The 27,123-nt window shown below is 42.2% G+C and overlaps 5 protein-coding genes across 5 annotated transcripts in view; 3 read left to right on the top strand and 2 right to left on the bottom strand.

Annotated features, from left to right (window-relative positions):
* LOC129038414 (uncharacterized) overlaps window positions 1-22,458 on the bottom strand; it is an 84,866-nt gene extending 62,408 nt beyond the window's left edge. The window contains exons 1-2 of the mRNA XM_063665889.1: window positions 21,774-22,458; window positions 18,218-18,222 (exon numbers count right to left, since the gene is read on the bottom strand). Of these exons, the coding sequence (XP_063521959.1) occupies window positions 18,218-18,222; window positions 21,774-22,059 (291 nt within the window). The 5' untranslated portion in view covers window positions 22,060-22,458. The remainder of the gene's footprint in view (window positions 1-18,217; window positions 18,223-21,773) is intronic.
* LOC129038408 (histone H2A type 1-B) lies at window positions 10,183-10,716 on the top strand. Its single transcript, XM_054491367.2, has one exon. It carries the CDS (start codon window positions 10,236-10,238, stop codon window positions 10,626-10,628), a length of 393 nt encoding a protein of 130 aa, XP_054347342.1. The 5' UTR covers window positions 10,183-10,235; the 3' UTR covers window positions 10,629-10,716.
* Window positions 11,707-16,890, top strand: LOC129038217 (histone H3.1-like). Its single transcript, XM_054490949.2, has 4 exons — window positions 11,707-12,168; window positions 12,960-13,027; window positions 13,641-13,658; window positions 16,490-16,890. The coding sequence occupies exons 1-4, from the start codon at window positions 11,762-11,764 to the stop codon at window positions 16,804-16,806; spliced, it is 810 nt and encodes a 269-aa protein (XP_054346924.1). The 5' UTR covers window positions 11,707-11,761; the 3' UTR covers window positions 16,807-16,890.
* A 117-nt stretch (window positions 22,459-22,575) lies between the features above and the next one.
* LOC129038404 (histone H3.1) lies at window positions 22,576-23,255 on the bottom strand. Its single transcript, XM_054491362.2, has one exon. It carries the CDS (start codon window positions 23,253-23,255, stop codon window positions 22,845-22,847), a length of 411 nt encoding a protein of 136 aa, XP_054347337.1. The 3' UTR covers window positions 22,576-22,844.
* A 2,670-nt stretch (window positions 23,256-25,925) lies between these two features.
* Window positions 25,926-26,771, top strand: H1-1 (H1.1 linker histone, cluster member). Its single transcript, XM_054491352.2, has one exon. It carries the CDS (start codon window positions 25,981-25,983, stop codon window positions 26,626-26,628), a length of 648 nt encoding a protein of 215 aa, XP_054347327.2. The 5' UTR covers window positions 25,926-25,980; the 3' UTR covers window positions 26,629-26,771.
* Window positions 26,772-27,123: the final 352 nt, after the last annotated feature.

The raw sequence follows: 27,123 nt of genomic DNA, 5'->3' as shown, positions 1-27,123 counted from the left end.
GCTGAAGTGGGAGGATTATTTGAGCCTGGAAGGTGGAGGTTGCAGTAAGCTATGACCGCACAACTGCACTCCAGTCTGGGTGAGGACAGACCCTGTCTCAAAAATAAAAAATAAAAAATAATCGATGCCACACAAAATGTCAGTGAACAACTGTAAGTGAAGCACTTCCCGTCCTAGTACTGTATATGCAAACTGCTGTTGTGAAAGTGACGCTTGGCTTAAAAATCTACATTTTTTTTTTTTTAAATTATGAAACGACCACCTCCCCCAAAAACATTACTAAGGAATTGAGGCTTCAGTTTAAGAAGCTGATATTTAGGATCTATCTCGGGAGAAGTGAGACCTGCTAATATAAGCATTTTCAAAATGAACTTTTGGGCCAGGTGAGGTGCGTCATGCCTGTAATCCCAGCACTTTGGGAGACCTAGTCAGGCAGATCACTTGAGCTCACAATTCGAGACCAGCCTGGGCAACATGGCGAAATCCAGTCTCTACAAAAAATTAGCCGGGCGTGGTGGCATATGCCTATAGTTCCAGCTACTATAGAGGCTGAGGTGGGAGGATTACTTGAGCCCGGGAGGCAGAGGTTGCAGCAAGCCAAGATCGCGCCGCCACAGCCTGAGCGACAAAATGAGATATGCACCCCCCGCCCCCCAAAAAAGCATGACTCATTAAAAAAAAAAATTTAGCCGAGCGCGGTGGCTCACGCCTGTAATCCCACCACTTTGGGAGGCTGAGGCGGGCGGATCACGAGGTCAGGAGATCGAGACCATCCTGGTTAACACGATGAAACCCCGTCTCTACTAAAAATACAAAAAAATTAGCTGGCCGTGATGGTGGGCGCCTGTAGTCCCAGCTACTCAGGAGGCTGAGGCAGGAGAATGGCGTGAACCCGGGAGGCGGAGCTTGCAGTGAGCCGAGATCGCGCCACGGCACTCCAGCCTGAGTGACAGAGCGAGACTCCGTCTCAAAAAAAAAAAAAAAAAAATTAAAAAATATGAAGTTTTGAAGCAGAAATTATTTTGTCATATGTTGTTTCATAAATTTTTTGCCTGCCTGCCTTCTTCCTTTTTTACAGAACTCCAACACTTACCCAAAGGTAGCTGTTGTGTCAGGGTTTCTGTACTATAGTCCCTTCTGTGGTGGCCAGAAATATGTTACAGGAAAGAGGTCCCCATCCAGACCCCAAGAGACGGTTCTTGGATCCCGCGCAAGAAAGAGTTCAGGGTGAGTCCGCAGTGCAAAGTAAATGCAAGTTTACTAAGAAAGTAAAGTGGTGAAAGGACAACTACTCCATAGACAGAGCAGGACATTCCCGAAAGTAAGAGGAGGAAGGCATCCACACTAGGTACAATGCTTGTATATATGGGGAGATGTGCTCTGCTACAAGAGTTTGTGATAAAGGATTAATTTTCTTAGTTACTATATTTTGCAAGAATCAACATTATTATCTTTAAACAAAATTAAGAATGCCTTTGTTCTCCAGATATAGGGATATCTGGACACTCCAAAGTCTGAGTCTGTTTAGTAAGCATTATTTATTTGTTCCCTTAACCGTAAACATCTAGAAGCTAGGAACGACTGACTTTCTGGGAATGCAGCCCAGAAAGTCTCAGCCTCATTTTCCTAGCCCTCACTCAAAGTGGAGTTACTCTGGTTCAAGTGACTCTGACACTTTTCTTCTTTTTCTTCTTTTTTCCTTCCTTTCTTTCTTTTTTATTTTTTATTTTTGAAATAAGAAATCAAGAATACTTGCTGTTTATCTAAAACAATACCCATAATTGATAAGCCAAAACAAAAACCTAGGTTTTCTAACTCAAAACTAGGATGTTTTGCTTTCTCTGCTGATACTCGGCTGATCGTTAATAGGTAATTAACAAACAAGCCTTGCTATGTCCCCCTCAGTTTATTACCATTAGATCTATGCCTACTGTCAATCATATTAATCCACAACTATGCATTTCACAAAACTTACCATAAAAATTCACAGGTTTCCCGCTTCCGTCATTTTCATTTCTGAAGGGTCCCATGTAATATAAAACTTATATTAAATACATTTGTATGCTTTTCTCTTGCTAATCTTTTTTTTTTTTTTTTTGAGACTGAGCCTTGCTCTGTCACCCAGGCTGGAGTGCAATGGCGCGATCTCGGCTCACTGCAACCTCCGCTTCCCGGGTTCAAGCGATTCTACTGCCTCGCCCTCCCGAGTAGCTGGGACCACAGGTAAGTGCCACCATGCCCGGCTAATTTTTTTGTTTGTAGTAGAGACAGGGTTTCACCTGTTACCCAGGATGTTCTCAATCTCCTTACCTCGTGATCCGCCCGCCTCGTCCTGCCAAAGTGCTCGGATTACAGACGTGAGCCACTGCACCCGACCAATCTGTCTTTTTGTAGAGGGGCCTCAAGCATGAACTTACTGATGGGTGAGAAAAACAGAATTTTCTTTTCCCCTACAATATAAACATTAATTGTAATTTTATCATTCAGGAAATTTTGGTGACCAATCTTACAGAAATTTTATCTTGTGCAAGTCTACACAAACCAATATGTAAATGTTCTATAAGTGAGATTATATTTCACTTTTCTAGTATCCTTTTAAATTAATAAAAGAGATTCTAATGATTATTTTCATTACTGCATTTCATTATAGGGAAGTAGATAATTGCCATTTATTCATTGACCTTCCCTTTTTAAAAATTATAAACCATGTTACCATGAAAATGCTTTTCAGTTTTTCTCTACACACAAGATTGTTGTAAGGGCAAAAATAGAGATAGGAATCATGCATCCATTAATATACATATTTTGGTTTTTAATACATGTTACCAAGTTGCCTCCTGAAAGTCTGTTTACACTCTCACCAACAGGGTGTTTTTTCCTGACTTCCACAAATGCTCTTGAACAGTGGGTTTGTTAGTCTGTTCAAATTGCAGACATGAACAATTAAATCTCGTTGTTTTTATTTTTAAGACAATTATTATTTGAGACTGTACATTTTGATAATAACATTTCTTCTATTATGGTTTGATTACTCATGATTCTTTCCCATTTTCTTTTGGGATGTTGCCTTATGTACATTATTTTAAATAGATAGCTCCATGTATTAAAAGATTATTATGTTTGAGGGCTTATGATATGTCAGTTACATTTCTAAGATTTTTTTTTTTTCTTGAGACAGAGTTTCGCTCTTGTTGCCCAGGCTGGAGTGCAATGGTGCGATCTCGGCTCACCACAACCTTCACCTCCAGGGTTCAAGCAATTCTCCTGCCTCAGCCTCCCCAGTAATTGGGACTACTGGCAAGCGCCACCACGCCTGGCTAATTTTGTATTTTTATTAGGGATGAGGTTTCTCCATGTTGGTCAGACTGGTCTCAAACTCCCCACCTCAGGTGATCCACCCGCCTCGGCCTCCCAAAGTGCTGGGATTACAGGCATGAGCCACTGGGCCCGGCCACATTTCTAAATTCTTTACAAGTATAAATTCATTCAATCTTCACCAAAACTCAATGAAGTGTGAGTACTATTATTATCATTGTTTTACAGATTAAAACAAGTAATATAGCCACTTACTGAGTTCTTCTATACACTTGGTAATTTTTTTGTTTCGTTGTTCTATCAATTATTGGGGGAGGGGTGTTGAAATCTCTACCTTTAAATCATGTATGTGTCTATTTCTCCTTTCAGTTCTATCAGGTTTTGTTACACATATTTTGCAGTTCTGTTATTTGATGCATATACATTTAGAATTGCTTGTTTTTCGTATTGGATTGACCCTGTTATCATTATGTAATATCCCTGTCTGTTCCTAGTAATTTTCTTTGCTCTGAAATATACTTATCTGATGTATCATCCAAAAGACCACCAGGATGGCTAAAGAGTAGAAAGGAGAGATTTACTGGCAATACTAATTTGCAAGCCAGGAAGAGATGGTCCCAGAACCTGCCAAAATTACTCTCCCTTTGGGTAGAAGGAGCAGGTTGGTTATTTTTATGCCTCATAGGATATATATCACACAATAGAGTCATACATTTTCAGCACGTTTGGGGGGACAGCTATATATATTATGAGGGGTGCCAAGTGCATTCACAATGGATAAACACGTGTAACATACCTCCCATGTTCACTTTGAGGTTAAATTTTAGGTTAAAATGAGGTAGAATTTAGGTCTTTACATCACAAGGTGAACTATAGGAACAAAGACAGTTTACGTGCTGCCTCTAACAGCTGGCTGAAAATGGCTTAATGTCTACAATTACGTGTAAGAATAGAATGTGTGTCAAGGCGGTCCTCTGTCCAATCGGAGTTGTAGTGGCCTGGACTGTAAATCAGAGTTAGGAGGGCTTCTGATAACTCCTATAGTTAAGGAATTTAGCAAGTGTGAGTTTTTTGGTAGTCTTTGGAATTTAGGAATTTGCCATGCCAGCCAAGTCATGAATGCTCTACCAGTAGGTAACTTTGTTTCCTTAATCTTAGAGTCTGTCTTAGTTGGTATAGGGGCATCTATTTTGGTCTTTCAGATCAGAGATATTATTAATACAGATACCCTTGCAGTTTTGGGCTGATGTTTATATGGCTTATCTTTTTTGCAGCCTTTAATTTCAACCTGCATTATGTTTATATTTGAAGTGAGATTCTTGCAGACAGTGTACAGTTGTTTTTTTTTTTTTTTTGAGATGGAGTTTCACTCTTGTTGTCCAGGCTGGGGTGCAGTGGCACAGTCTCAGCTCACTGCAACCTCCACCTCCTGAGTTCAAGGGATTCTCCTGCCTCAGCCTCTTGAGCAGCTGGGATTACAGCCATGCACCACCACACCCGGCTAATTTTTGTATTTTTAGTAGAGACAGGCTTCACCATGTTGCCCAGGCTGGTCTCAAACTCCTGACCTCAAGTGATCCGCCGGCCTCGGCCTCCCAAATTGCTGGGATTACAGGTGTGAGACCCCGTGCCCAGCCAAACTGTTTTTTAATGGGTGTATTTACACCATACACATTTAATGCAATTATTGATATCTTAGGGCTTAAGTTCATGAAGGGTACTCTGGGAACCATAGTCTCTTGGCCCACTAAATGTTTGCCAGAAATCACTGACAAGGCAGATTGATTAATAGGTGAAAAGGCATTTCACCTATTGTTTAACGTGTCTACATGGGAGCATTCGGAATTAATTACCTAACTTCCCAATGAGTTATAGATGCTTACATACCATTTTTAGATCACAGAAAGAATTGGGGCTTAGATTCTGGTAAAACAGGTTATGGGAGGCAAAAGAGGTTTGGCTTGCAAAGGTGGCCTTGTTATGCAGGTGAAGCCTCCCTCAGAAAGAATAGATGGTAAATGTTTCTTTTACGATTTTTAAGTGTCAGACTCTCAGTCTCTCCTGGATCTGGGGAAAGGTATGGAAAGGGGAAGAGGCATGGCTGCATTAATGGAGATTCTCTATAGATGTAAAATTTTTCCCATTTAAGGCAGCTTTGCAAGCCCATTTCTGCCTGCTGGCCAAGCAGCAGCCATTTCAAAATATGTCAAAGAAATATATTTTGGGGTAAAATATTTTGATTTCCTTTAGACTGGTGGCTTTATAAGAAAAGGAAGAGACACCTGAGCTGACACACATACTCTTGCTCTCTCAACATGTTATGATGTAGTAAGAAAGCTCTCACCAGATACTAATGCCATGCCCTTAGCTCCCCAGGTTCTAGAACAGTAGGAAATAAATTTCTTTTCTTTAAAAGCTAGCCAGTCTGTGGTATTCTGTTATAGTATCACAAAATGGACTAAGTAACTATATTATGATCATCTTACATGACTGATCCCTCCTACATCATACACATACACAGGCCACATTTGGAACATTGTTACAGGTTCCACTGTCCAGTAGAAATGTACTACAAATTATATATGTATTTTTAAATTTTTGAGTATCTTCAATAGTATATTTTCGTTAACTTTTATAGTCAAAATGTCATTATAACATGTATTCAATATGCATAATTATTAGTGAGATGTTTTACATTCTTTCTTCATACTAAGTGATATGGTTTGGATATTTGTCCCCTCTAAATCTCATGTTGAAATGTAATCTCCAATGTTGGAAGTGAAGCCTGGTGAAAGGTTTTTGGATCATGAGGGTGAACCCCTCATGAAGCGCACTCTTCAGGGTAATCAATGGGTCCTCACTTTGAGTTCACAAGAGATCTGGTTCTTTAAAAGAGTGTGACACCTCCCCCATCTCTCTCGCTCAGCTCTCACCATATGATATGCCTACTCCCTCTTCACCTTCCACCATGATTGGAAGTTTCCTGAGGCCTTGCCAGTAGCAGATGCCTGCACCACACCTCCTGTACAGCCTGCACAACCGTGAGCCAAAAAAAATTACTTTTCTTTATAAATTAGTCAGTCTCAGGAATTCCCTTATAGTAATGCAAGAACGAACTAACACACTAAGTCTATTTCGTATTTACAGAATAGCTCAATCTGAAGTACCCTTTTTCAACTTCACAGTAGCTACTTGTAGCTAGTGGGCACTGATTTGGAGAGTGTTCAAGGGTGAATTGTATTATGTAATTAACAGATTTTTTTTTTATTGTTTTCGCAAACCACGAGGCATCAGATTGTCTTACTTTCTCTGCTCCTGGTGTTGGAGTTGTTATTGGGAAACAACTTATTTTCCTCTTATATTTATATGGAATAAATAACCCCCAATATTTCCCTCCCCATTATCTGCCTTTTGTTTTTTGAAGGCAAGTGCCTAGAATTTACTGTTTTTGAAGCACTTACTGAAAGTATTGCCATCAAGTTGTTTTGCTAATAGCACATGCCAGGCGCTAGTTGGTTTGCTTAATTCAAGGTAACTTGGATGAGAAGAAGAGTTTTTCTCATCCATGGCTCAGTAGAGTATAGATTACTGATATTGTGACTGGATGTACTCCTGCTTTCTAGTGTGAGTTTTTGAAGCTACCCTTAATCTTGGTTTCAATTTTATCTAGCCCTGTACATATCCAAGGCTCTTTCCAAAAATGGTCTACGATTTGTTTAGGAAGTTAGAATAACTGTACCTTCTGACCCACGGTTCCTGACATTTTCTGGGCTTCGAACACATCCAGCATTTTATCGAAGTATTTATCCTTCCTACTTGGCTGGCTTCTTCATTGCCTTCAGGTCTGAATTCAAATGACATTCTCCTGATGAAACTTTCCATCCTTATTCCTATTCTTTTTTCTTATCCCCTTTCTTTATTTTTCTCCATAGCACTCATCATTTATCTCTACATTTTCACTATGTATTTACCTTATTGTGCACTCCCCCTACAAGATAAGTAGCACCGTAAGGAAACAGGTTGTCTGCTTTTTCACTGCTATGCTCCCTGCACCTAGAACACTCTCTTGGCACTTAGCAGGTTTTCAGTAAATATATGCTGAACTAATAATGGTGGATATACATCTCCCTCATGAACTCTCTAAATCCTTCTGATTTACATTGGTCAATCTTCTTTTCCATGTGCTTTTGTATGATTTATTGCTCAAAATCTTTATTTTATATGCAGAATGCGCACTGCTATTTAATGTTCATGTATGTAAGTCCTCTCTTCTCAGAGTATAATCTCTTCAGGGCAGTATCTGAGATAACTTTTTAACATCTCCATCATGAATCTTGCACCTTTTCAAAGAAAATGAGCCAGTGGTTACTGATGTTTACGGCTGTTGTTGAGGGTGAAGATCATTATAATTTTGAAAAGGGAAGTTGAATATTGTGAAGGGAAAGATATCACTAGAGTCAGAAGACTTGGGAAAAGGCAAAAAACAAAGTAAAAATGAGCACTTTTAGTCTCCTGACAGTTTCTCTGAATCAAATCCATAGTTCTGTGACAGCGTTGGCTTAGAAGCAGATTTTTTTTTTTTTTTTTTTTGAGATGGAGTTTCGCTCTTGCCCAGGCTGGAGTGCAGTGGCAGGATCTTGGCTCACTGCAACCTCCGTCTCCAGGGTTCAAGCGATTCTCCTGCTTCAGCCTATGGAGTAGCTGGGATTACAGGCTCCCACCACCATGCCCAGCTAATTTTTTGTATTTTTAGTGAAGACTGGGGTTTCACCATGTTGGCCAGGCTGGTTACGAACTCCTGTCCTCAAGTGATCTGCCCACCTCGGCCTCCCAAAGTGTTGGGATTACAGGCATCAGCCACCGTGCCCAGCCAGGAGCAGATTTTCTTACACTCATGTTTCTTTTTCCTTCTGCCATCCTGTTTCAGTATAACTAGACCACAGATAGAAGTAGTAGATACCTCAGAAATTCCTGGAATAATTAATCCACGTTCATCTGTACTCCATCTGCTCCTATCTCATGGAATATAAAAGGAAAAACACCAAGATTTCTCTAGGCAATCTGTCTTGATTTTAGGTTCCTCAACAGGAGAGCCAGGCAATGGCTGTAATAATATTGTCCCGGCCAAGGAAAAACTTCCCCTTTGCCCTCCCAAGGTTTATGGAAAATTACTGGCAAAACACAGATTAATTGGAGAAAAGGCATATCTATTTATTTCATCACAATTTTACAGGAGATTTTAGAATTAAGACTGAAAGATACAGGGGAAATTGCCCATTTTTATGCTTAGGTTCAACAAGATAAACAGCTGTATAGGGTACGATCTAATGCTAACAGACTGAGTGGGGAAGCCCCACAAGGCTTGTCTGTCAAGATTCTTCTTGACCTCTCAGTGCAGCATTCCTTCCTTCTGGTTATAGGACAAGACCCTTTTTTAGAATGGGGGGTCTTATGACCTACAGGCAAACAAGGTAGGTTAGTGTAATATTTTTAGGTTTTATGGCTGGCTCTGGGGAAAAGGAGTTCTGGTTTGTATGGCCTACAAACCAGAATTCTAGAATTCTAGAATTGAGGAGGAATTCTAGTTTCTATGGCTAGACTTTGGGGAGAATGGGACTTACAGACAGGAAGGCAGAAGAAGGTCAGTGAAACACTTTTATAATAATAATCCCATTTTGAGTATTTCTGTGTTATGGAATGTTCTTTCATTTCCTGAAAGATTCCAGAGACTCCTCATTCAGTGTTGTGAAAAAGTTCAGGAAATGCAACTCAAAAACGTGCCACTTTGTTATGCTGATTTCTTTGAACTGAGGGCACCTAGGAAACAGTAAATTCAAGGAGGGGCTTTCTCTGAACTTCTCTAATCAAAAATTTCAAAATTTAAAAAAAAATTCAGAAAGGAATTTAGTTGTTAAGATTCACTTCCCTGGGGAATCTCATCAACCAGAGAAGATTAACTGTATCACAGGAGAGGAGACTGGTGGTTAACACCATCTAAACAGACTTTGTCACAGCTGTCACCTATTCTTTGAAACACCCATTTATTTTTCTCCAAAATCATATACTCTCCTCTAAGTTGCCTACATCCCCCTTCTCTCTCCCTTATGAATCAGAGAGCTTATAAGCTTCTACAGTTCACTGGGATTTGGGGTATTCGCTTTTCTTCCCTCCCACTCCCCCTCCCCTTTTTTTGTCTTTGAGACACAGTCTTCTGGCTCTGTCGCCCACGCTGGAGTGTGGTGGCTCTATGTGAACTCACTGCAACCTCCTCCTCTCGGGTTCAAGCGATCCTCCCACCTCAGCTTCTCGAGTAACTGGAACTACAGGCGTGCACTAACTACCAAGCCCGGCTTTTTTTTTTTTTTTTTTCCGTTCCTTTTTTGGTATTTTACTGGAGACAGGGTTTCTCCATGTTGTCCACGCTGGTCTCGAACGCCTGGCCCGCCGTCCTCGGCCTCCCAAAGTGCTGGGATTACGGGCATGAGCTACTGCGCCCGATTTGAAGGACCTCTTAAATCTATTTAGAAATTGGTCGGAGTCTACTCCTTTCCAAAAGCATGAGTCACAATCCCGGAAAAGCACGAGCGGCTGAAAGTCAAAATAACCAGAACAAAACCTCCACTCATGCTTAAAAAAGGTATTTTGACAAAATCCTAATTCGGTCAATTATTATTAGTATTCAAGTAGAAGGCTCAAGCCAGACTGGGGATTGGCTCAAACATAAACCTTACACCAGACGGAAGGATTACATGCAAATGAAGGATGCAGATTCTGATTTCCCATTGGGTATTTGACATTAGCCAATGGGAGAATTCCCCACAGCCTACCTCCAGTCAGTATAAATACTTCTCTGCCTTGCGTCCTAATGTAGTTTCGTTACATTTCCTTGTGGTGATTTTTTCTTTTTATCTGAGGTAGTTATGTCTGGTCGCGGCAAACAAGGCGGTAAAGCTCGCGCCAAGGCTAAGACTCGGTCTTCTCGTGCAGGTTTGCAGTTTCCCGTGGGCCGAGTGCACCGCTTGCTCCGCAAAGGCAACTACTCCGAGCGCGTCGGGGCCGGCGCGCCGGTGTATCTTGCGGCGGTGCTTGAGTACCTGACCGCCGAGATCCTGGAGCTGGCGGGCAATGCGGCCCGCGACAACAAGAAGACCCGCATCATCCCTCGCCACCTGCAATTGGCCATCCGCAACGACGAAGAGCTTAATAAGCTTTTGGGGCGTGTGACCATCGCGCAGGGTGGCGTTCTGCCTAATATTCAGGCGGTACTGCTGCCCAAGAAGACTGAGAGCCATCATAAGGCCAAGGGAAAGTGAAGTGTTAACGCTTCATACACTGCTGTTTTTCTGTCAGCAGACGGTCAGTCTAACAACAAAGGCTCTTTTCAGAGCCACCTACGACTTCCATTAAATGAGCTGTTGTGCTTTGGATTATGCCGCCCATAAAGATGTTTTTGAGGTTTTTTTAATGGTTTTGAGTGTGGCACTTTTAGTAATTTGTACTGCAGAAATTAGATTCATAGAAACCTCAGGAACTCTAGGTATGTGGGAGAAGTGCCATGCAGCACGAAAAACATGTTTACTGGGGTGATTCGCGTTAAGTTTCACACACGGCAATTACTACATTTTAGAGGAAGGAAATTATACCGATGAGTGCATTCCTAACTATCTTTAATGGAAGTGTTGAACAAAACCCGCATACAACACACGTTAAAACAGTTTGAAAATGTCATACCATTTGGTGTAGCAATTGATGGCATACACAATTGAGAGCATACACATTACCACTTAACATTTGAGTACGTATTTCCCAAAATAAGGAGCTTTTTTCCAGTTTGGGGATGTTTTGCTTTGTTTTGAGGTGGAGTCTACCTCTGTCGCCCAAGCTGGAGTGCAGCGGCGTGATAACAGCTCATTGTAACCTCGAACTCGGGCTCAAGCGATCCTCTTGACAGCCTTCCGAGTAGCTGGGATTACAGGCGAGAGCCGCTACGCCCGGCTAAGAGCATTTTTCTAATTGCCCACAATTCTTATGCGACGCCCAGAAAAATATAATTTTAAATAAAGCGCATATGCAAATTTCCCTAATCCTCTCCAATATGCTCTGATTTCTTTTTTATATTTTAACTAGAAACAATTGGAGGTTTCTGCGTTGCTTTGTGTGGTTGTAAATTTTAAGACTTTAGGAAGCTTTTCCAGTACAAGACTTGTCCACAGTGGATATAGCAGCTAAGGGGTTAACAAAATGACGTCAGAGTAGCTATGGTAATGGCCAGGAGCCTCTCTTAATCTGCAACCAGGCACAGAGATGGACCAATCCAAGAAGGGCGCGGGGATTTTTGAATTTTCTTGGGTCCAATAGTTGGTGGTCTGACTCTATAAAAGAAGAGTAGCTGTTTCTCTTTTCCTCCACAGACGTCTCTGCAGGCAAGGTTTTCTGTCTTTTTGCCATGGCTCGTACTAAACAGACAGCTCGCAAGTCCACCGGCGGTAAAGCGCCGCGCAAGCAGCTGGCTACCAAGGCTGCTCGCAAAAGCGCGCCGGCTACCGGCGGCGTGAAAAAGCCTCACCGTTACCGCCCGGGCACTGTGGCTCTGCGCGAGATCCGTCGCTACCAGAAGTCGACCGAGCTGCTGATTCGGAAGCTGCCATTCCAGCGCCTAGTGCGAGAAATCGCCCAGGACTTCAAGACCGACCTTCGCTTCCAGAGCTCAGCGGTGATGGCGCTGCAGGAGGCTTGCGAGGCCTACTTGGTAGGGCTCTTTGAGGACACAAACCTTTGCGCCATCCATGCCAAGCGAGTGACTATTATGCCCAAGGACATCCAGCTCGCTCGCCGCATTCGCGGAGAGAGAGCGTAAATGTAAAGTTAATTTTTCATCAGTCTTAAAACCCAAAGGCTCTTTTCAGAGCCACCCAATTATTCCAACGAAAGCAGCTGTGATAATTTTTTGTTGTCTTAACAAAACAAATCTCTAAGGACCCCCAGAAAGCATTAGATGCTCTTAAAAGTTCATTAACAGAAACAACGGTTTGATCAGTCTTGCAGTGTAGGCTATTTCTGACCTTATTAGTAAGGTGCTATTTGGAGAGAAGAAGCTGTGTAAGTCCACTATCATTCAGGCCTCTAGCTTGCTATGATTAGCATTATTTTAAACAACTTTGTAAGACCAAGAGTAAGGGAAAAATCTGGAAGTAGTTAACTGGCACTTACTAGGCATTTTTTGCAAAGCTTTGAAAAGACTGGAAAATTTTATCTTGCGAGTTCCAATGTCTTCCTCAAAATGCTTAGAAGGATTTTCTCAGCTCAATACATAGTTCCCTAGGTTTTCTCATATTTTTTTTATATATATATACTTTTATGTGAGGCAGGGATCTAACTGGCTCTCATTTTATCCATAGCTAGCTACCCACTTTAAATCTGTCAGTCTGTCGACCAAGCATAATTTAATCCCTTATATGGGAATTATTTTATATGTGTGGCTTTGCTTGTAAATAGTCTATCTGGTTGCATTGCTTTGTCTCCTCTAGGACTATGCACCATGACATGCCACATTTTTTTTTCAGTAATTCTTGCCTGTAGTTATCTATTAAAATCTAGAATTTACAGGTTTTAACCATTTTCTTTCTGTTGATCTTGCTTTTCAGTTTTGGAGGTTGGGGATTGAGTACTGGAAGAAAATTTATAGGGATGGGAATACTGTACGTAAACAAAAGTAATGTTTAAAATTTTTATATTTTATATGATTTTTTATCACATAGCTTTTCCATGACATTCTTACAAACTAACTTTAGAACCACCACAGAATGTCCAACATTAAAACTATTAATTCCAAAGACCTTGCCTCACATTCTTTTTTACAATAAATATTTTTTACACCTAACATTCTTTCTTGGCCTACATCTACAATGTAAATTGATGTACCGTACTAAAATCACCTGACCAACTGTCAACAACAAATCACACACACACAAAAGATTAAATTTGAATTGCATCGTTTACTTAAATTCATTTGTGTTCCAGCTTTTAATAAAGCAGTTTTTGGTTTATAAAGTAATATTTGCATTTTAAAAATTATGAAAATGAATATGTCTGTGTGTTTTATGATTCATTTTTCTTGACTCTTATACAAGTGACTCTACCTGGCATAGACATTTGTTATCCATAGACAGCATGGATATGTTAGAGATGCCAATGGACTTGGTCTATGCCAGGGTGACTACCCACAAGCTCTGGGCCCAGCTGAAGGTCAAGTATTTTTTTTCCAGTTATAGATGTGCTGGATCTGATGTATAGTGATTGACTTTTTATATTTTCTTTATCTGTAGGAAACAAAGGTGTTGGAGGTACTGGGTCTGATGAATAGCATAAAAGAATAAAGTGACATTACTGTCTGAAGATCAGATGGACAGGGGTGGTAGCTAAGTCCAGCTGTTCTCCACTCCCTCACTTACATTCTTTGCCCCCTCCTCAATAGAACAAGGATTCTGCTCTAACTCTTCATTTACAGTTGATATTTAAAAATTCACAAATGGATGAAATTGTCATTTGTGAAAGAAAATTTATTGAGCATTTTGTATTTGTGAGTAGTGCAAATATTTTAATATTATATTGAGAATCTATTGTTTTGTATTAGACGAGTAATTAAGGTGAGATTGGAGACAAAAAGGGGGTGTTGTTTGCAGAATATACCATCCAAAAATAGACCACTGTGGGATCAGGATTCTTTTGAGCTAAAGGCACTTTAAAAACAGCAATTCAAGAAGGGATTCTTCTAACCTTTTCTTTCTGAAAACAGGAGATAAAAGTTCCAATGTGAAAAATGCTCTCCTTGTACCAGGAGAAAAGAAATATTCTTCAGCCCAGAGTCATAGATGAGATAATTCTGCACAAACACAGCAGGGAGTCATAGCCGAGAGACTTCCATACACAAACCTTGTTAAAATAATCATATTTTCCTTTAATCTCCTCATATGGTTTACTTTCCCACAATTGCCTCTCTTTAACTTAATGTGAAAGCATTTAGCTTTTGCCATTTCTTTGGGTCTTCACTTTTTTATGAGGGTTCTCCTGTCCTGTAAAATTTACATTAAATACATTTGTATGCTTTCATTCTGCTAATCTGTTTTAGGGCAAATTAATTATCAGGTCCAGTTGGAGACCCTAACAGAGTAGAGGTAAAATTTTGCCTCCCTACAACATAGAGATTGTGTGCATTAAATGTTGATTGTTCCCAGTTGTTCAGTTTCTCAGGCCTCTGAGCCCAAGCTAAGCCATCATATCCCCTGTGACCTGCACGTATGCATCTAGATGGCCTGAAGTAACTGAAGAATCACAAAAGAAGTGAAAATGGCCTGTTCCTGCCTTAACTGATGATATTACCTTGTGAAATTCCTTCTCCTGGCTCATCCTGACTCAAAAGCTCCCCCACTGAGCACCTTGTGACCCCCATCCCTGCCAGCCAGAGAACAACCCCATTTGACTGTAATTTTCCACTATCTACCCAAATCTTGTAAAACGGCCCCACCCCATCTCCCTTCGCTGACTCTCTTTTCGGACTCAGCCCGCCTGCACCCAGGTGGAATAAACAGCCTTGTTGCTCACACAGACCCTGTTTGGTGGTCTCTTCACACGGGCGCCCCTGAAACAGTTTAACAGGGTTTTTCCTGCCCAGTCGCCACAAAGTGATGTTATGCTGCAGGCTGAAGTTTACAGCTAATGCCGTTGAAATCTAAAATCAGTTTTGGTTTGTTAGATTTGGGTGAGACGGCTAAGATTCTCAGAGAAAGAAGTCAAGTTTGGGGTGCATTTTTCAGACTTAAAAATTTAGCAGTAGCCCTTGCAGTTTTTCCAATAGAAGTGATTTATGAATGCTTTCAGGAAATTTAAAACAACAGTGAGAAGCACGTATGGAGATTTGAACTACACTCCAGACTTGGCTATAGGAAAGCACAAAGGCTGCTATTGTATTGCACCTTGGAAAAGAGAACAAAGGAATATTTTTGGACAATTTTAACATGTCACATATGAAAAGGAAAACAATCTGTCAACACCTTGTACGTTATTACAGGCTGTGATTTTAAAAAAACAATCCTTAGTAATACATACATAGTTGCTGCTAGCAATATAGTGTTGGGAGTAAAAACATGAAAATGAGAGTTCAGGACAATATCCCAACTCTGAGCAGATTTTTTTAAGTAGTAACATCTAAAATTAAACCATATTATGTAATATTTATTTCTTTTCCACAGTCTCTTTTCTCATGCCTCGTTCACATTAGCTAATTAAAAGTCCCCTGAGTATCATCATAACCCGATTTACAGATGAAGGCACGGTTGCAATGAGCTAACAATCACCCTCTTCTGAATGAGACAGTACAGTGTGAAGGATAGCAAAACTCCACATCCATCCTCTTAGGGCTCTGGCTGGACCAGCAAATTAAATTAATGTAAAATGGATTAACAGGAGAAAGGTATATGCATTTATTTAACACAGGTTTTACGTGACACAGGTGCTCTTATAAGGTAATGAAGGCCCAAAAAAGCAGTTAGCTACTTACATAATGAATTGGACAATCAGTAAAATGTAAAAATGCGCTAAAGCAAAGGAATTTAGGCTAGAATATATAATTGTGTAGAGAAGCGACCAGCAAGGGCTCTTGGCCTCAGCCTCCTATCCTTGAGAAGAATGTTGCTTTTTTTAAAGTACAGTGAGAACATCTTTCATATGAGAATTTCACCTACTGCTTCTAAGAAACAGGTCAGCTTTCAAGAAAAGATAAGGCCAGAGTGATCTTTTCACGCCTGCTCTTTTAAGTACCTTTGAATAGTCAATGTCTTCAAGCACTTGAAAGACTTAAAAACTTTACCACTCTGGCATATTAATGAAAGCCCTTAATATAAGCCCTTATTAAAATTCTCAGTCGAGGGTATAAATTCAGATTCAAATAGTAGTGTCGTAAACGGGAGGGAAAAACTAAAGGAATTAAAAATGAAACTATTGTGTTCTCCCTCGCAGTCCTTAGGTCACTGCCCCTCGAGGGGCGGAGCAAAGAGTGAGGCGGCAACACCTCCTTCTCCTCGCTCCCGCTTTCAGTTCTCAATAAGGTCCGATGCTCGTGTATAAATGCTCGTGGCTTGCTTTGTTTTCACATATGTGGTTACTGTTCTGAGCTGAGTAGCCATGTCTGGTCGTGGCAAAGGCGGTAAAGGTTTGGGTAAAGGAGGTGCCAAGCGTCACCGCAAAGTGCTGCGGGATAACATCCAAGGAATCACCAAGCCGGCCATTCGGCGCCTTGCTAGGCGTGGTGGGGTAAAGCGAATCTCTGGTTTGATTTATGAGGAGACCCGTGGTGTTCTCAAGGTGTTCCTGGAGAATGTGATCCGGGACGCTGTGACCTACACGGAGCACGCCAAGCGCAAGACTGTGACTGCCATGGATGTGGTTTACGCGCTCAAACGTCAGGGACGCACTCTGTACGGCTTCGGCGGTTAATCTTTTGGTCAGCTTTCTTCTAATGGCCCTTTTCAGGGCCGCCCACTCCTTCTCAGAAAGAGCTGTGATTGTGTTTTTTCGGATGGTAACATCTTAATGACTGTACTTGGCTACTTTGCCTAGTATGTAGAACTGTTATAAACCAGTTGGGAGAGACCAGGTTGTTTGGTCTGAGTGGCTGCTAAAGCAGAAGTCAGCTAAGCAAACGAGGTCTCTGGGATAAGTGATCTATGAACTTCAATGCGATAGTTTTGACATATCAAGCAACTTAACTGTGCAGCGCGAGTCCGATAAATGAGTAACTCAGCTTTTTAGTTTTAAAAACAAATTGGGTTATTTGTGCGAGAGCTTAAGATGCTAGTCTCCTGCAACTGAGTAGGTGGATTAAAATGGATGTCAGGTGTTTTCCCAGGCGTATCTGACTTAACGTCAGCAAAAGCTGTACTAGCCTCCCTGGCAACACCTGCCGTCCTTAACCGCCCCCTGCCCATAGCGCCAGAAGCCTTTACTTCCATTTCTAGTTGAGCTTGGCGTCCTGCTGAATGACGTCACCTCCCCCTTCCCTGGAGTAGGACTGGTGGTTAAAGCTGCTTTGCTCTTTTCAGTCGTCAGGCTGGAGGCTCTCCTAAGCAGGCTGCCTACGCAGTTTGTAAATTCCCACTTAGACTAACGGATCTGTTTTATAAGGACTCAGATTTCCTCTGACTCCGAGGTCTGTGGCAGTAGCTGTAAGATGGAAGCCCCCTCTGATATAAGATTCTTAGATGACTTGCATCTTCACTGTACCTGTCAACCCAATAGTCTTCTATTCTTGCCTTAAATTGTAAATTCCAAAACTGATTTAATTGTGAAAGTTTCAAACTGTACGACCTAGGAAGTGTTTCAAAGTTAGGTGACCAGATTTTTAGAAGTCAGCCAAATATTCAGCATCTTTGATTTAATAACAAATTTATTGATGGCTACTTCAGCAAAAAAATCAACTTTGTTGCCGGTTATTTTGCTAACAAGCCTCTTGACAGGAGGACACAGTGACTAGGCAGTTGAATAAGTGAGTTCAGGTGAGAGGTCTGAGCTGGAGATAAAAATGTGGGAGTCATCAGCAGATAAATAAGTGCTGAGACCAGATGAGATGGCTAAAAACTGAAACATAATGTAGTGCAGCATTGTTTGTAATAGTAAATGAGTGGGAACTGTAAAGTTTTCATCAGAAAGGACTAGAGTGTGATCTGTATATCCATAAAATAGAGTATCTCTCTACACAGCCCTACTAAAGAATGAGAAATCTGTACTACTCCTCTACATACTCTGGTGTACTCTGGCTCAGTTCTTGGACTCCTCTTTTCTTGGCTAACTCAACTAGCCTCACCACTTACATGCTCTGTGCTCTGTGAAATAGTTTGTTCAACAGAACACGGCCTAGCTGTAAGTGCCACGTTAACTTCTAGCAATGCCAAAGCCTGTGATAGTGGCAGCTTCCGGCTGTTTCTCATTCCCAGGATGCCTAACCACCTCTCCAAATTCTGTTTGCTTCCACCCACTTCAAGCTTCAGAACGAAACATAAAGCTTAAGGAAAATAGGCCCGGCACGGTGGCTCACGCCTGTAATCCCAGCACTTTGGAAAGCTGAGGCGGGTGGATCACCTGGAGTCAGGGGTTCGAGACCAGTCTGGCCAATATTGTGAAACCCCATCTCTACTAAAAAAAAAAAAAAAAAAAAATTTAGCTGGGCATGGTTGCGGGCGACTGTAATCCCAGCTACTCCGGAGGGTGAGACAGGAGAATAGCTTGAACTCGGGAGGCAGAAGTTGCAGTGAGTTGAGATCGTGCTATTACACTTAGGCCTGGGAGACAAGAGTGAAACTGTGTCTCTAAATAAATGTTTGCAATTATAAACCATCTCCCTGACCTTAAATCTGTAGACTCATATACAACTGCATATTTGATGTATCTATTTGAATATCTAATGGGCATCTCAAACTTGTCCAAAATAAATATGTTTATACATAAACACCAAGTCTGTTCTTCTGATATTTGTCACGTCAATCAATAGAACTCCATTCTTCAAGCAGCTTGGGCCAGGAATTGTGCAATGTTGTTTGTCCTGAGCTTCTTACAACTTTCTTCCAATGCAGTCAGCTCTGTTGAAAATCGATCAGAATACCTTTCATTGTTTTCTTTGCTGCTTCTTTAGGAACAAGCTGCCATGGCGGTTTGTCTGAATGACCACAGTGACCCCAAACTGGTCTTTGTTTTCACTTTTAATCCCCCTGTCATACAGTTTTTTCTCTATCCAGCATCAACAGTGATCCTTTTTGAAGGTATTATGTCCACTGTCTGCTGAAAACATTCCACTGGCTTTCTATCACCTTCATAATAAAAACCAGCATCCTCATCATAGCCTACAAGTAAGATGACCAACCATTACAGTTTGCCTGACTCTCAGGGGTGTCTCAGGGTGTAGGACTTTCAGTGCTGCAACTTAGAAAGTTCCAAACAAACTAGGATGAGTTGCTCAACCTACTTAGGAGTCCCTACTAGATCTGTACTCTGGCTACACTCTGACCTCATTCTCTTCGTAGTTCTTTCTCTTCACTGACCTCCTTGCTGTTTCTGGAATGGACCAAGCATTTCCAGCATCAGCAGCTTTATATTTATTCTTTCTCCCTAGAAGGGTCCTGTCCTGGATATCTGAATAGCTCTAGATCTCATTTCATTCAAGCCTCTCCTCAAATACCAACCTTAAGAAAGAGACCTCCCATAATCATCCTTTGTAAAATAATAAGCTTTTCTGCTCATTTAGCATATATATATAGCTGACTATTCTCAATAGCATATATATATAACATTTCCCCACCTATATCTATATATGTAACATATTTAACAAAAAATACATATAACTAGATATATTTTATTTTGTGTTTGTTATCTCTCTCCCAACTAGAATATATTTTTTGAAGGTAGGGACTTTGTTTTGTCCCAGAAGTATCCCTAGCACCTTGAACAGGGCTGACGTTTAACAGGTAGTTTATGGAGGTTTGTTGAATGAATGCATGCGTGAATCTTCTATGTAAGTCTCCAGGCTCCCTACTAAGCCCACTAGAATGCTAATACCATCAATTCCCCATCTCATTCCTTGACCTGCCACTGCCTGAAGCAATCAGTGTGCAATTTCTCTTTAGAAAATCCGGGGGGATAGTCTAGGGGTTGCAAATTAAGCAACATTATCTTTGTTCTGAAAAAGGACTGCATGAGTGTTAGGATTGAAGAAGGCCCAAGGTGGTGGTGAGTATGCCTAAGATGAGTATGACCTATCAGCAATGCTATGAACTAAAAAGGCCAGGCAAAACGTAACAGCTAGTCATGGCTATTGTTACAGCGACTGTACCTCCCATATGGGTAATTGATATCCACACACCCCTCTACATTGACTCTGGAATTCAGGAAAGGGAATTAAAATTTTCTAACTTATGTACCCCAATGATTACAACAATATCTGGCATATGAGATCAATAAATATCTTTAAAATACCAACTAAGTAAGACATAAAATGACCCACCCTCCATAACAGACTCATTTTTGCTCCTCTGATTTCTGAAACTATCCAGGATGCAGCTATGAATTCTCTCCATTGCCAGTTTTAAATTAAGCCAAGCTGGGCACTTGTGTAATTCCTCAAAAAATCCTGGATGAAAACTGTCAGGTGGAAAACAGGACCTCAAAATAGACATCCATCACTAAAGCTAACATAGTGAGGCTGAAATCAGTCCTCTATAACAATGGTACCAAAAAGAGCACAATGAGAGGCATTTGTGAATATTTACTCAGATGAGAGTAAGATATTTCCCTATCAGCTAACCTCAAGTTCACATCCCTTTTCCAGCTGAGTTCTGAAGCTAGATGTACTTAACTGGAACACATAACTGCATCAGGAACATCCTTTAAAACTATGGCTACAATGGCTTGACTGGACAAACCCCAGGCTTCCAGGTTTAGCACAGGTGGCCCTTCACAGACCAACATTGCCTATGCTACCAACCTCATGTCCTGCCACCCTGCTTGCATCATTTCTCCCTCTGCATATATAAAAATATATGTGTATGTATATAATCAGCTTTATTGATATTTAATATACCACAAAATTTGCCCACTTTAGGTACAATTCAATGAATTTTACCATGTTTTCTTAGTTGTACAACCATCATCACAATTTAATTTCGGAATATTTCTATCACCCAAATTTCCATTTCTACGTAAAGGGGAAAAAAAAAGGCTAACTGCTGAAGGCCGCGTTAACACTGAAAAAGGTGGCTTTTCTCTCTAAAACAGATTTTAATCTCCCCTGAATTTAGTGTCCTGGGTATTCCAGTAGTCTGAATGGGGTTTCAATTTTCAGGGTCTTTTTAATAGAGGCAAATTGTATTGGTGGCGATAAATGTAGTACTGTTCTCAGTACATGATTGAGGGATACTTAAATGTCTCTGTGATTTTATTTCATAATCCCTAAAAAAGATTTTTTTTTTCCTAAAACAGGGTTTTTGTCTTTTCTCACTAAGCTTCTTAGTTTCCCCTCCGGCTCCCTGGCTTGCCTCAGGAAATATTAGCTCATCAGTTCTGATTGGTTGACAGCTACGAATGGCGCTCATTGATTGGGCAGCGCTTCTCTTTGTCCCTTGGAAATTAATACAGATTTTTAACACCACTTTTTTTCCACTCATTCTTCAGAGTTGGAATATCGTTGCTCCCCTACCCATATGTAGTGAGTGGAAGGCAAACTTGGAGTTCCCTTTATCTTTCCTTTTTAGGATGTCAGCTCATTATCATTCATGTTAATTATACATTGAGCTTCTTGGCCTAATGGATACAGCTCTTCTTTTGTTTAGTTGGGCGGCCCTGAAAAGGGCCTTTGGTTCAGAAATGCAAGCTGTGGAGAAATCAGCAACCTTAACCGCCAAAGCCATAAAGGGTGCGTCCCTGGCGCTTGAGAGCGTAGACCACGTCCATGGCAGTGACCGTCTTGCGCTTGGCGTGCTCCGTATAGGTGACAGCGTCACGGATCACGTTCTCTAAGAACACCTTAAGCACCCCGCGAGTCTCCTCGTAGATCAGACCAGAGATCCGCTTCACACCGCCACGCCGGGCCAGACGCCGGATGGCCGGCTTGGTGATGCCCTGGATGTTGTCACGCAACACCTTGCGGTGGCGCTTGGCACCCCCCTTACCCAAACCCTTCCCGCCCTTACCACGTCCAGACATGACTTCCCAAGAAGTGAACCAAGAGCAAGTGAGAGAGAACAGGGGAACCGATCTTTATATATCTACGTTACCCTTCCCCCACCTCCAGCGGACACAGAGAATGAAAAGCGCGCAGGCGGGAAATGTGACGCCTACAGTCCCCTCCCTTAACCCCTCCTCCAAGCCCCAGGAAATGGCGGGAGCAGCGATTGGGGGAGGATGAGGAGACGGGGGTGGGACCAAGCTGTCTTGACCAATGGCCTTTATTTTTTTTAACAGAGCTACAGGCTTTGAGGAACTGGGTTAAGAATTAAATGTAAACCCATTCCGACTCCAGAACTATTTTAAGTCGAATTTTTTTTTTAGCCGAATCTCGCTGTCGCCCAGACTGGAGTACGTTAGCGCAATCTCGATTCACTGAAACCTCTGCCTCTCAGGTTCAAGTGTTTCTCCTGCCTCAGCCTCCCGAGTGTAGCTGGGATTACAGGCGCTCGCCATCGCTCCCGGCGTGTTTTTGTATTTTTCGTAGAGATGGGGTTCGGCCATATTGGCCAGGCTGATCCCGAACTCCTGATCTCCGGTGATCCGCCCGCCTCAGCCTCCCAAAGTGCTTGAATCACAGGCGTGAGTTACCGCGACCGGCCGAAATCGAATGGTTTTGAAGCCTTCCGTGGCAAGCATTAAAACGAAAAGTGCTCCCAATGCATTCCCCTATGTCTTAAATTGGTTTCTTACAGCTACTTTACTTGAAAAGGTGGTGGCTCTGAAAAGAGCCTTTGCTTGGACAGTCAGAGCTGCCAGAGTAATCACGCCCGCTCTCCGCGGATGCGGCGGGCGAGCTGGATGTCCTTGGGCATGATAGTGACGCGCTTGGCGTGGATGGCACACAGGTTGGTGTCCTCAAACAGCCCCACCAAGTAGGCCTCGCACGCTTCCTGCAGAGCCATCACAGCGGAGCTCTGGAAACGCAGGTCTGTTTTAAAGTCCTGCGCAATCTCGCGCACCAGGCGCTGGAAAGGTAGTTTACGAATGAGCAGTTCAGTGGACTTCTGATAACGGCGGATCTCGCGCAGAGCCACAGTGCCGGGCCGGTAGCGGTGAGGCTTTTTCACGCCGCCAGTGGCCGGAGCGCTCTTGCGGGCTGCCTTAGTGGCCAGCTGTTTGCGTGGCGCCTTGCCACCAGTAGACTTCCGAGCAGTTTGCTTAGTACGAGCCATAACAGGAAAAGAGTACACCGCAATACCCAATACTAACGCAAATACACCCACCAGCTTCTCTGCTATTTATAGTATGTAAAGTGCAGTGATTGGATGATAGAAGACGCTAAATATAACGTTACAAGCTCTGATTGGTCTATCTTTAAGCCATCAACAATCGTGCAGTTTCACTAGCTACTATATTCTATTCCAACTCTACAGATGATTATTTAAGTGGTATTTTATTACTATTATTATTATTTTATTTTACTTTTGCTTTGTTCCCCAAGCTGGCCTTAAACTTGGGCTCAAAGGATCTTCCCGCCTCAGCGTCCGGAGTAGCTGGGATTACAGGGGAGCCCCACTGCGCCGGCTTGGACTTTAATTTTTTAGACTTGTCCTCTAAGGCTGTGTTTATTTTCCATAAAAAAAAGCATCGATTCCAAAGGTATTATAATTCCCCAATTCCGTATAACCTTCAGCTCTTTAGAAAAAAAAAAAAAAGAGGGAATACTGCTCACCTCCTCTCCGGAAATGTACCCTTTACGGGAATTTCTGAAACCTTTCACAAGAATTGGATTCCTTTGTAATGCTTTAATTGGCTTGGGAGTGTTATTGAAATCTACAAAGCATCTCAAACATAGTAGGATTACACTATTACTCAGAAACATTTTCTATGAGACGTCCTTCTCTTGATTATGCTCTTTGAATCCTAAACTTGCAGCGTTCTGCAGCTTTTGTTTTCTAAAGCCTAGGTGTACTCTGCCAGTCACAAAATGGCTTTTCTCCAGCACTGCCGCCAGGTACCACCAGCTGGGAGTTGTTCCTCTTGCGGAGCAGGAGGTGGACTTGGCCCAAGAGAAACTGGATAGTGGTTCGCAAGGAACATAATTTAGCATTGCCAAGAGCTAACGCAATCATTTTAAAAATCTCAAAACACTGAAAAGTGTATTGTGACCTTTTTAAATTCACAGGAGACAGGCCACATTCTATCTTTTGATTGGTTTAGGCTATTTTCTTGAACAGCCATTTAGAAAGCAGATCTATCATCCTTCATTTGCATGGAGCGTTCCCATTTTATTTGAAACCAGTTTAACCCAATAGAAACAAGGGAGGCAGAACCCATTATTTAAAGTGGAAACTCCTGAATCAGATAATTCGGAGTATTTCCTTTTTGAAAGTTGCGTTTTCTCACATACCTCGCTTATTACACTAAGAAAGGTTTATATCTTTCACAAAGGGTTTACTTACAAAAACCTTCCAATTTTGTATACCTGTGCTTCATAACTGACTAGCCGTCAAACCAAGATGTAGAATTTCCAACTGTTATTTTCCAAATTTTTAGAAATTACGTGAAATACTTGAATGCATGCCTTCTCAATAAAATGGGACGTAGGAAGCACTGGTGCAGAAGATGGGTACAATACTTATCTGGGACCACTCCATTATTTGGTTGGGACGTTGAAGAAAAAGGAGAAAAGCTCAGGTTACTTAGCATGGTTCGGACTTATTTGAAAACTACCACAGCACGAGCGGAAATAAGACCGCACTACCTCACTCTCTGCTGTGCTGTGCTAGGGGGTTTTCCAGAATAGGACTGTAGAAGTGGATGTCGATTTAATAGTTTTTTATTCTCCTGTTAGCTGAGTCTCTGATTGGTAATGTGAGATGGTTTTAGCTTATTGATACTTTGAAATGCTCTTAACAGCCACAAACAAGTTAAAGGGATGTTACCATAAAATCTTATCCCCAGGGTGTGCTTGCACTTATCACCCGCGTTTGCTTACACACTAAGTGGACTTAACTCCCCAGTAGAATGCATGTCAGGGAACCGGTTTCGTGGGCCCAGCATTTAACGTCTTTCGCAGGCTTGTGAGGCCCATAAATATTTGTTGAATAAAAGAATGAGTTGACCATGTCATGGTGCGCTGATTGCATGTGCTGACATGGAACACAGGTTGTAAACCTTAATACCAATTTGGGGCATGTTGCATGGATGAAAAGGGCATTGGAAATTCCTGAAGTGCATCCCACATTGGACTGTGGAAATAAGTTGCAAGTGCAGAAACGTTTCCACACTTGCAGTTTGAGTATTAATTGCAGCGTTAGTGAATTCTGCTGTTGTCTATGATTCATTCTTCTTTGACGTGAAAGGTATTCGCGAGACACATCGCTCTAAAACACTGCCAGAAAATGTAATAGAGGTGATGAAAACTGGCCCTAACACGGCCTAAAACTCGCACTTTCCTCTCCCTCCGCAACTATTCAAAACACTGTATTTTACATTTCTTGCAAATTAAAAACTAACATCTCTGGCAACGGACCTCTAAAAATTTCTAATAAAACTCCTCGGATGCTAGTGGGACTGCATTTGTAAACCGCCCCCCCTCAACCTACTCCCTAAAAAAGAGCTGCTTTTTGAGAAAGAAGCGGTACCCTCTGATGCTACTGGGCGGCAGTCTGCCTACAATTTCTTTCATAATGAGGCAACCAGAGCGGCTTTTTCTGTGTGTTTGCTTGCGTTGAGGGGAGCAGGACCATAGACCCTAGAGGCCCCCAGCTGCCTTCTGAGACTGGGCGAAACCCTCGGCAGCGCGCAGGGGGCGCTAGGGCGCGAGGGGCGGGCACTGATGGGCACCAATCACGGCGCAGTCCCACCCTATAAATAGGCTGCGTTGGGGACTTTTTTTCGCCTCCTGCTTCGTCAGGTTTATACTAGTTTACTTGGTGTGCTGTGTTAGTCACCATGTCCGAAACAGTGCCCACGGCTCCTGCCGCTTCTGCAGCTCCTGAGAAACCTTTAGCTGGCAAGAAGGCAAAGAAACCGGCTAAGGCTGTAGTAGCCTCCAAGAAAAAACCCGCTGGCCCTTCTGTGTCAGAGCTGATCGTGCAGGCTGCTTCCTCCTCTAAGGAGCGTAGTGGTGTGTCGTTGGCAGCTCTTAAAAAGGCGCTGGCGGTCGCAGGCTACGACGTGGAGAAGAACAACAGCCGCATTAAGCTGGGCATTAAGAGCCTGGTAAGCAAGGGAACGTTGGTGCAGACAAAGGGCACCGGAGCCTCGGGTTCCTTCAAGCTCAACAAGAAGGCGTTCTCCGTGGAAACCAAGCCCGGCGCCTCAAAGGTGGCTGCAAAAACTAAGGCAACGGGTGCATCTAAAAAGCTCAAAAAGGCTACGGGGGCTAGCAAAAAGAGCGTCAAGACTCCGAAAAAGGCTAAAAAGCCTGCGGCAACAAGGAAATCCTCCAAGAATCCAAAAAAACCCAAAACTCTAAAGCCCAAGAAAGTAGCTAAAAGCCCTGCTAAAGCTAAGGCTGTAAAACCCAAGGCGGCCAAGGCTAAGGTGACGAAGCCAAAGACTGCCAAACCCAAGAAAGCGGCACCCAAGAAAAAGTAAATTCGGTTGGAAACTTCTTCTAGTAACCCAACGGCTCTTTTAAGAGCCACCTACGCATTTCAGGAAAAGAGCTGTAGTACACAGATGAAATCCCCCAAGCAAATGCAACACGCCCTCAATTATATTAGAATCACTTGGAGAGTCAATAGGAACTTTAACATAGCCTCCTCTGGTAAGAATTTACTACTCAACCTATCAAAGATAGCAAGGTGAATTCAAATGCGCCGAGTTAGGAAAATCGAGTTTTAAAATTACCTGGGTTTTGTTTTTCTTTTTTTTGGAAGTAGCCCAAAGTCCCGCGTCTCACGACCCCAAGCTAATTAGTCATAACCGTATTGAACCAAGGTTGAAGCCCAGTCCCAGGCTTGAGGCTTTTTATTATACAAGGTTAAAGTGGGTATATTGCGTTTTGGGGTCAATATTGCTAAAGTAGCCTTTTCCGAAATTGGGTGGTCCTAAGAAATGCTTCTGGGATAGTTGGCAAAATTCATGGCT

This window comes from Pongo pygmaeus, chromosome 5 (genome assembly GCF_028885625.2).
Source record: "Pongo pygmaeus isolate AG05252 chromosome 5, NHGRI_mPonPyg2-v2.0_pri, whole genome shotgun sequence".
In the NCBI taxonomy this organism is placed as follows: Eukaryota; Metazoa; Chordata; class Mammalia; order Primates; family Hominidae; genus Pongo; species Pongo pygmaeus.
Note: the sequence above shows the minus strand (reverse complement) of the source record. Positions and strands in the feature narration are given on the sequence as shown.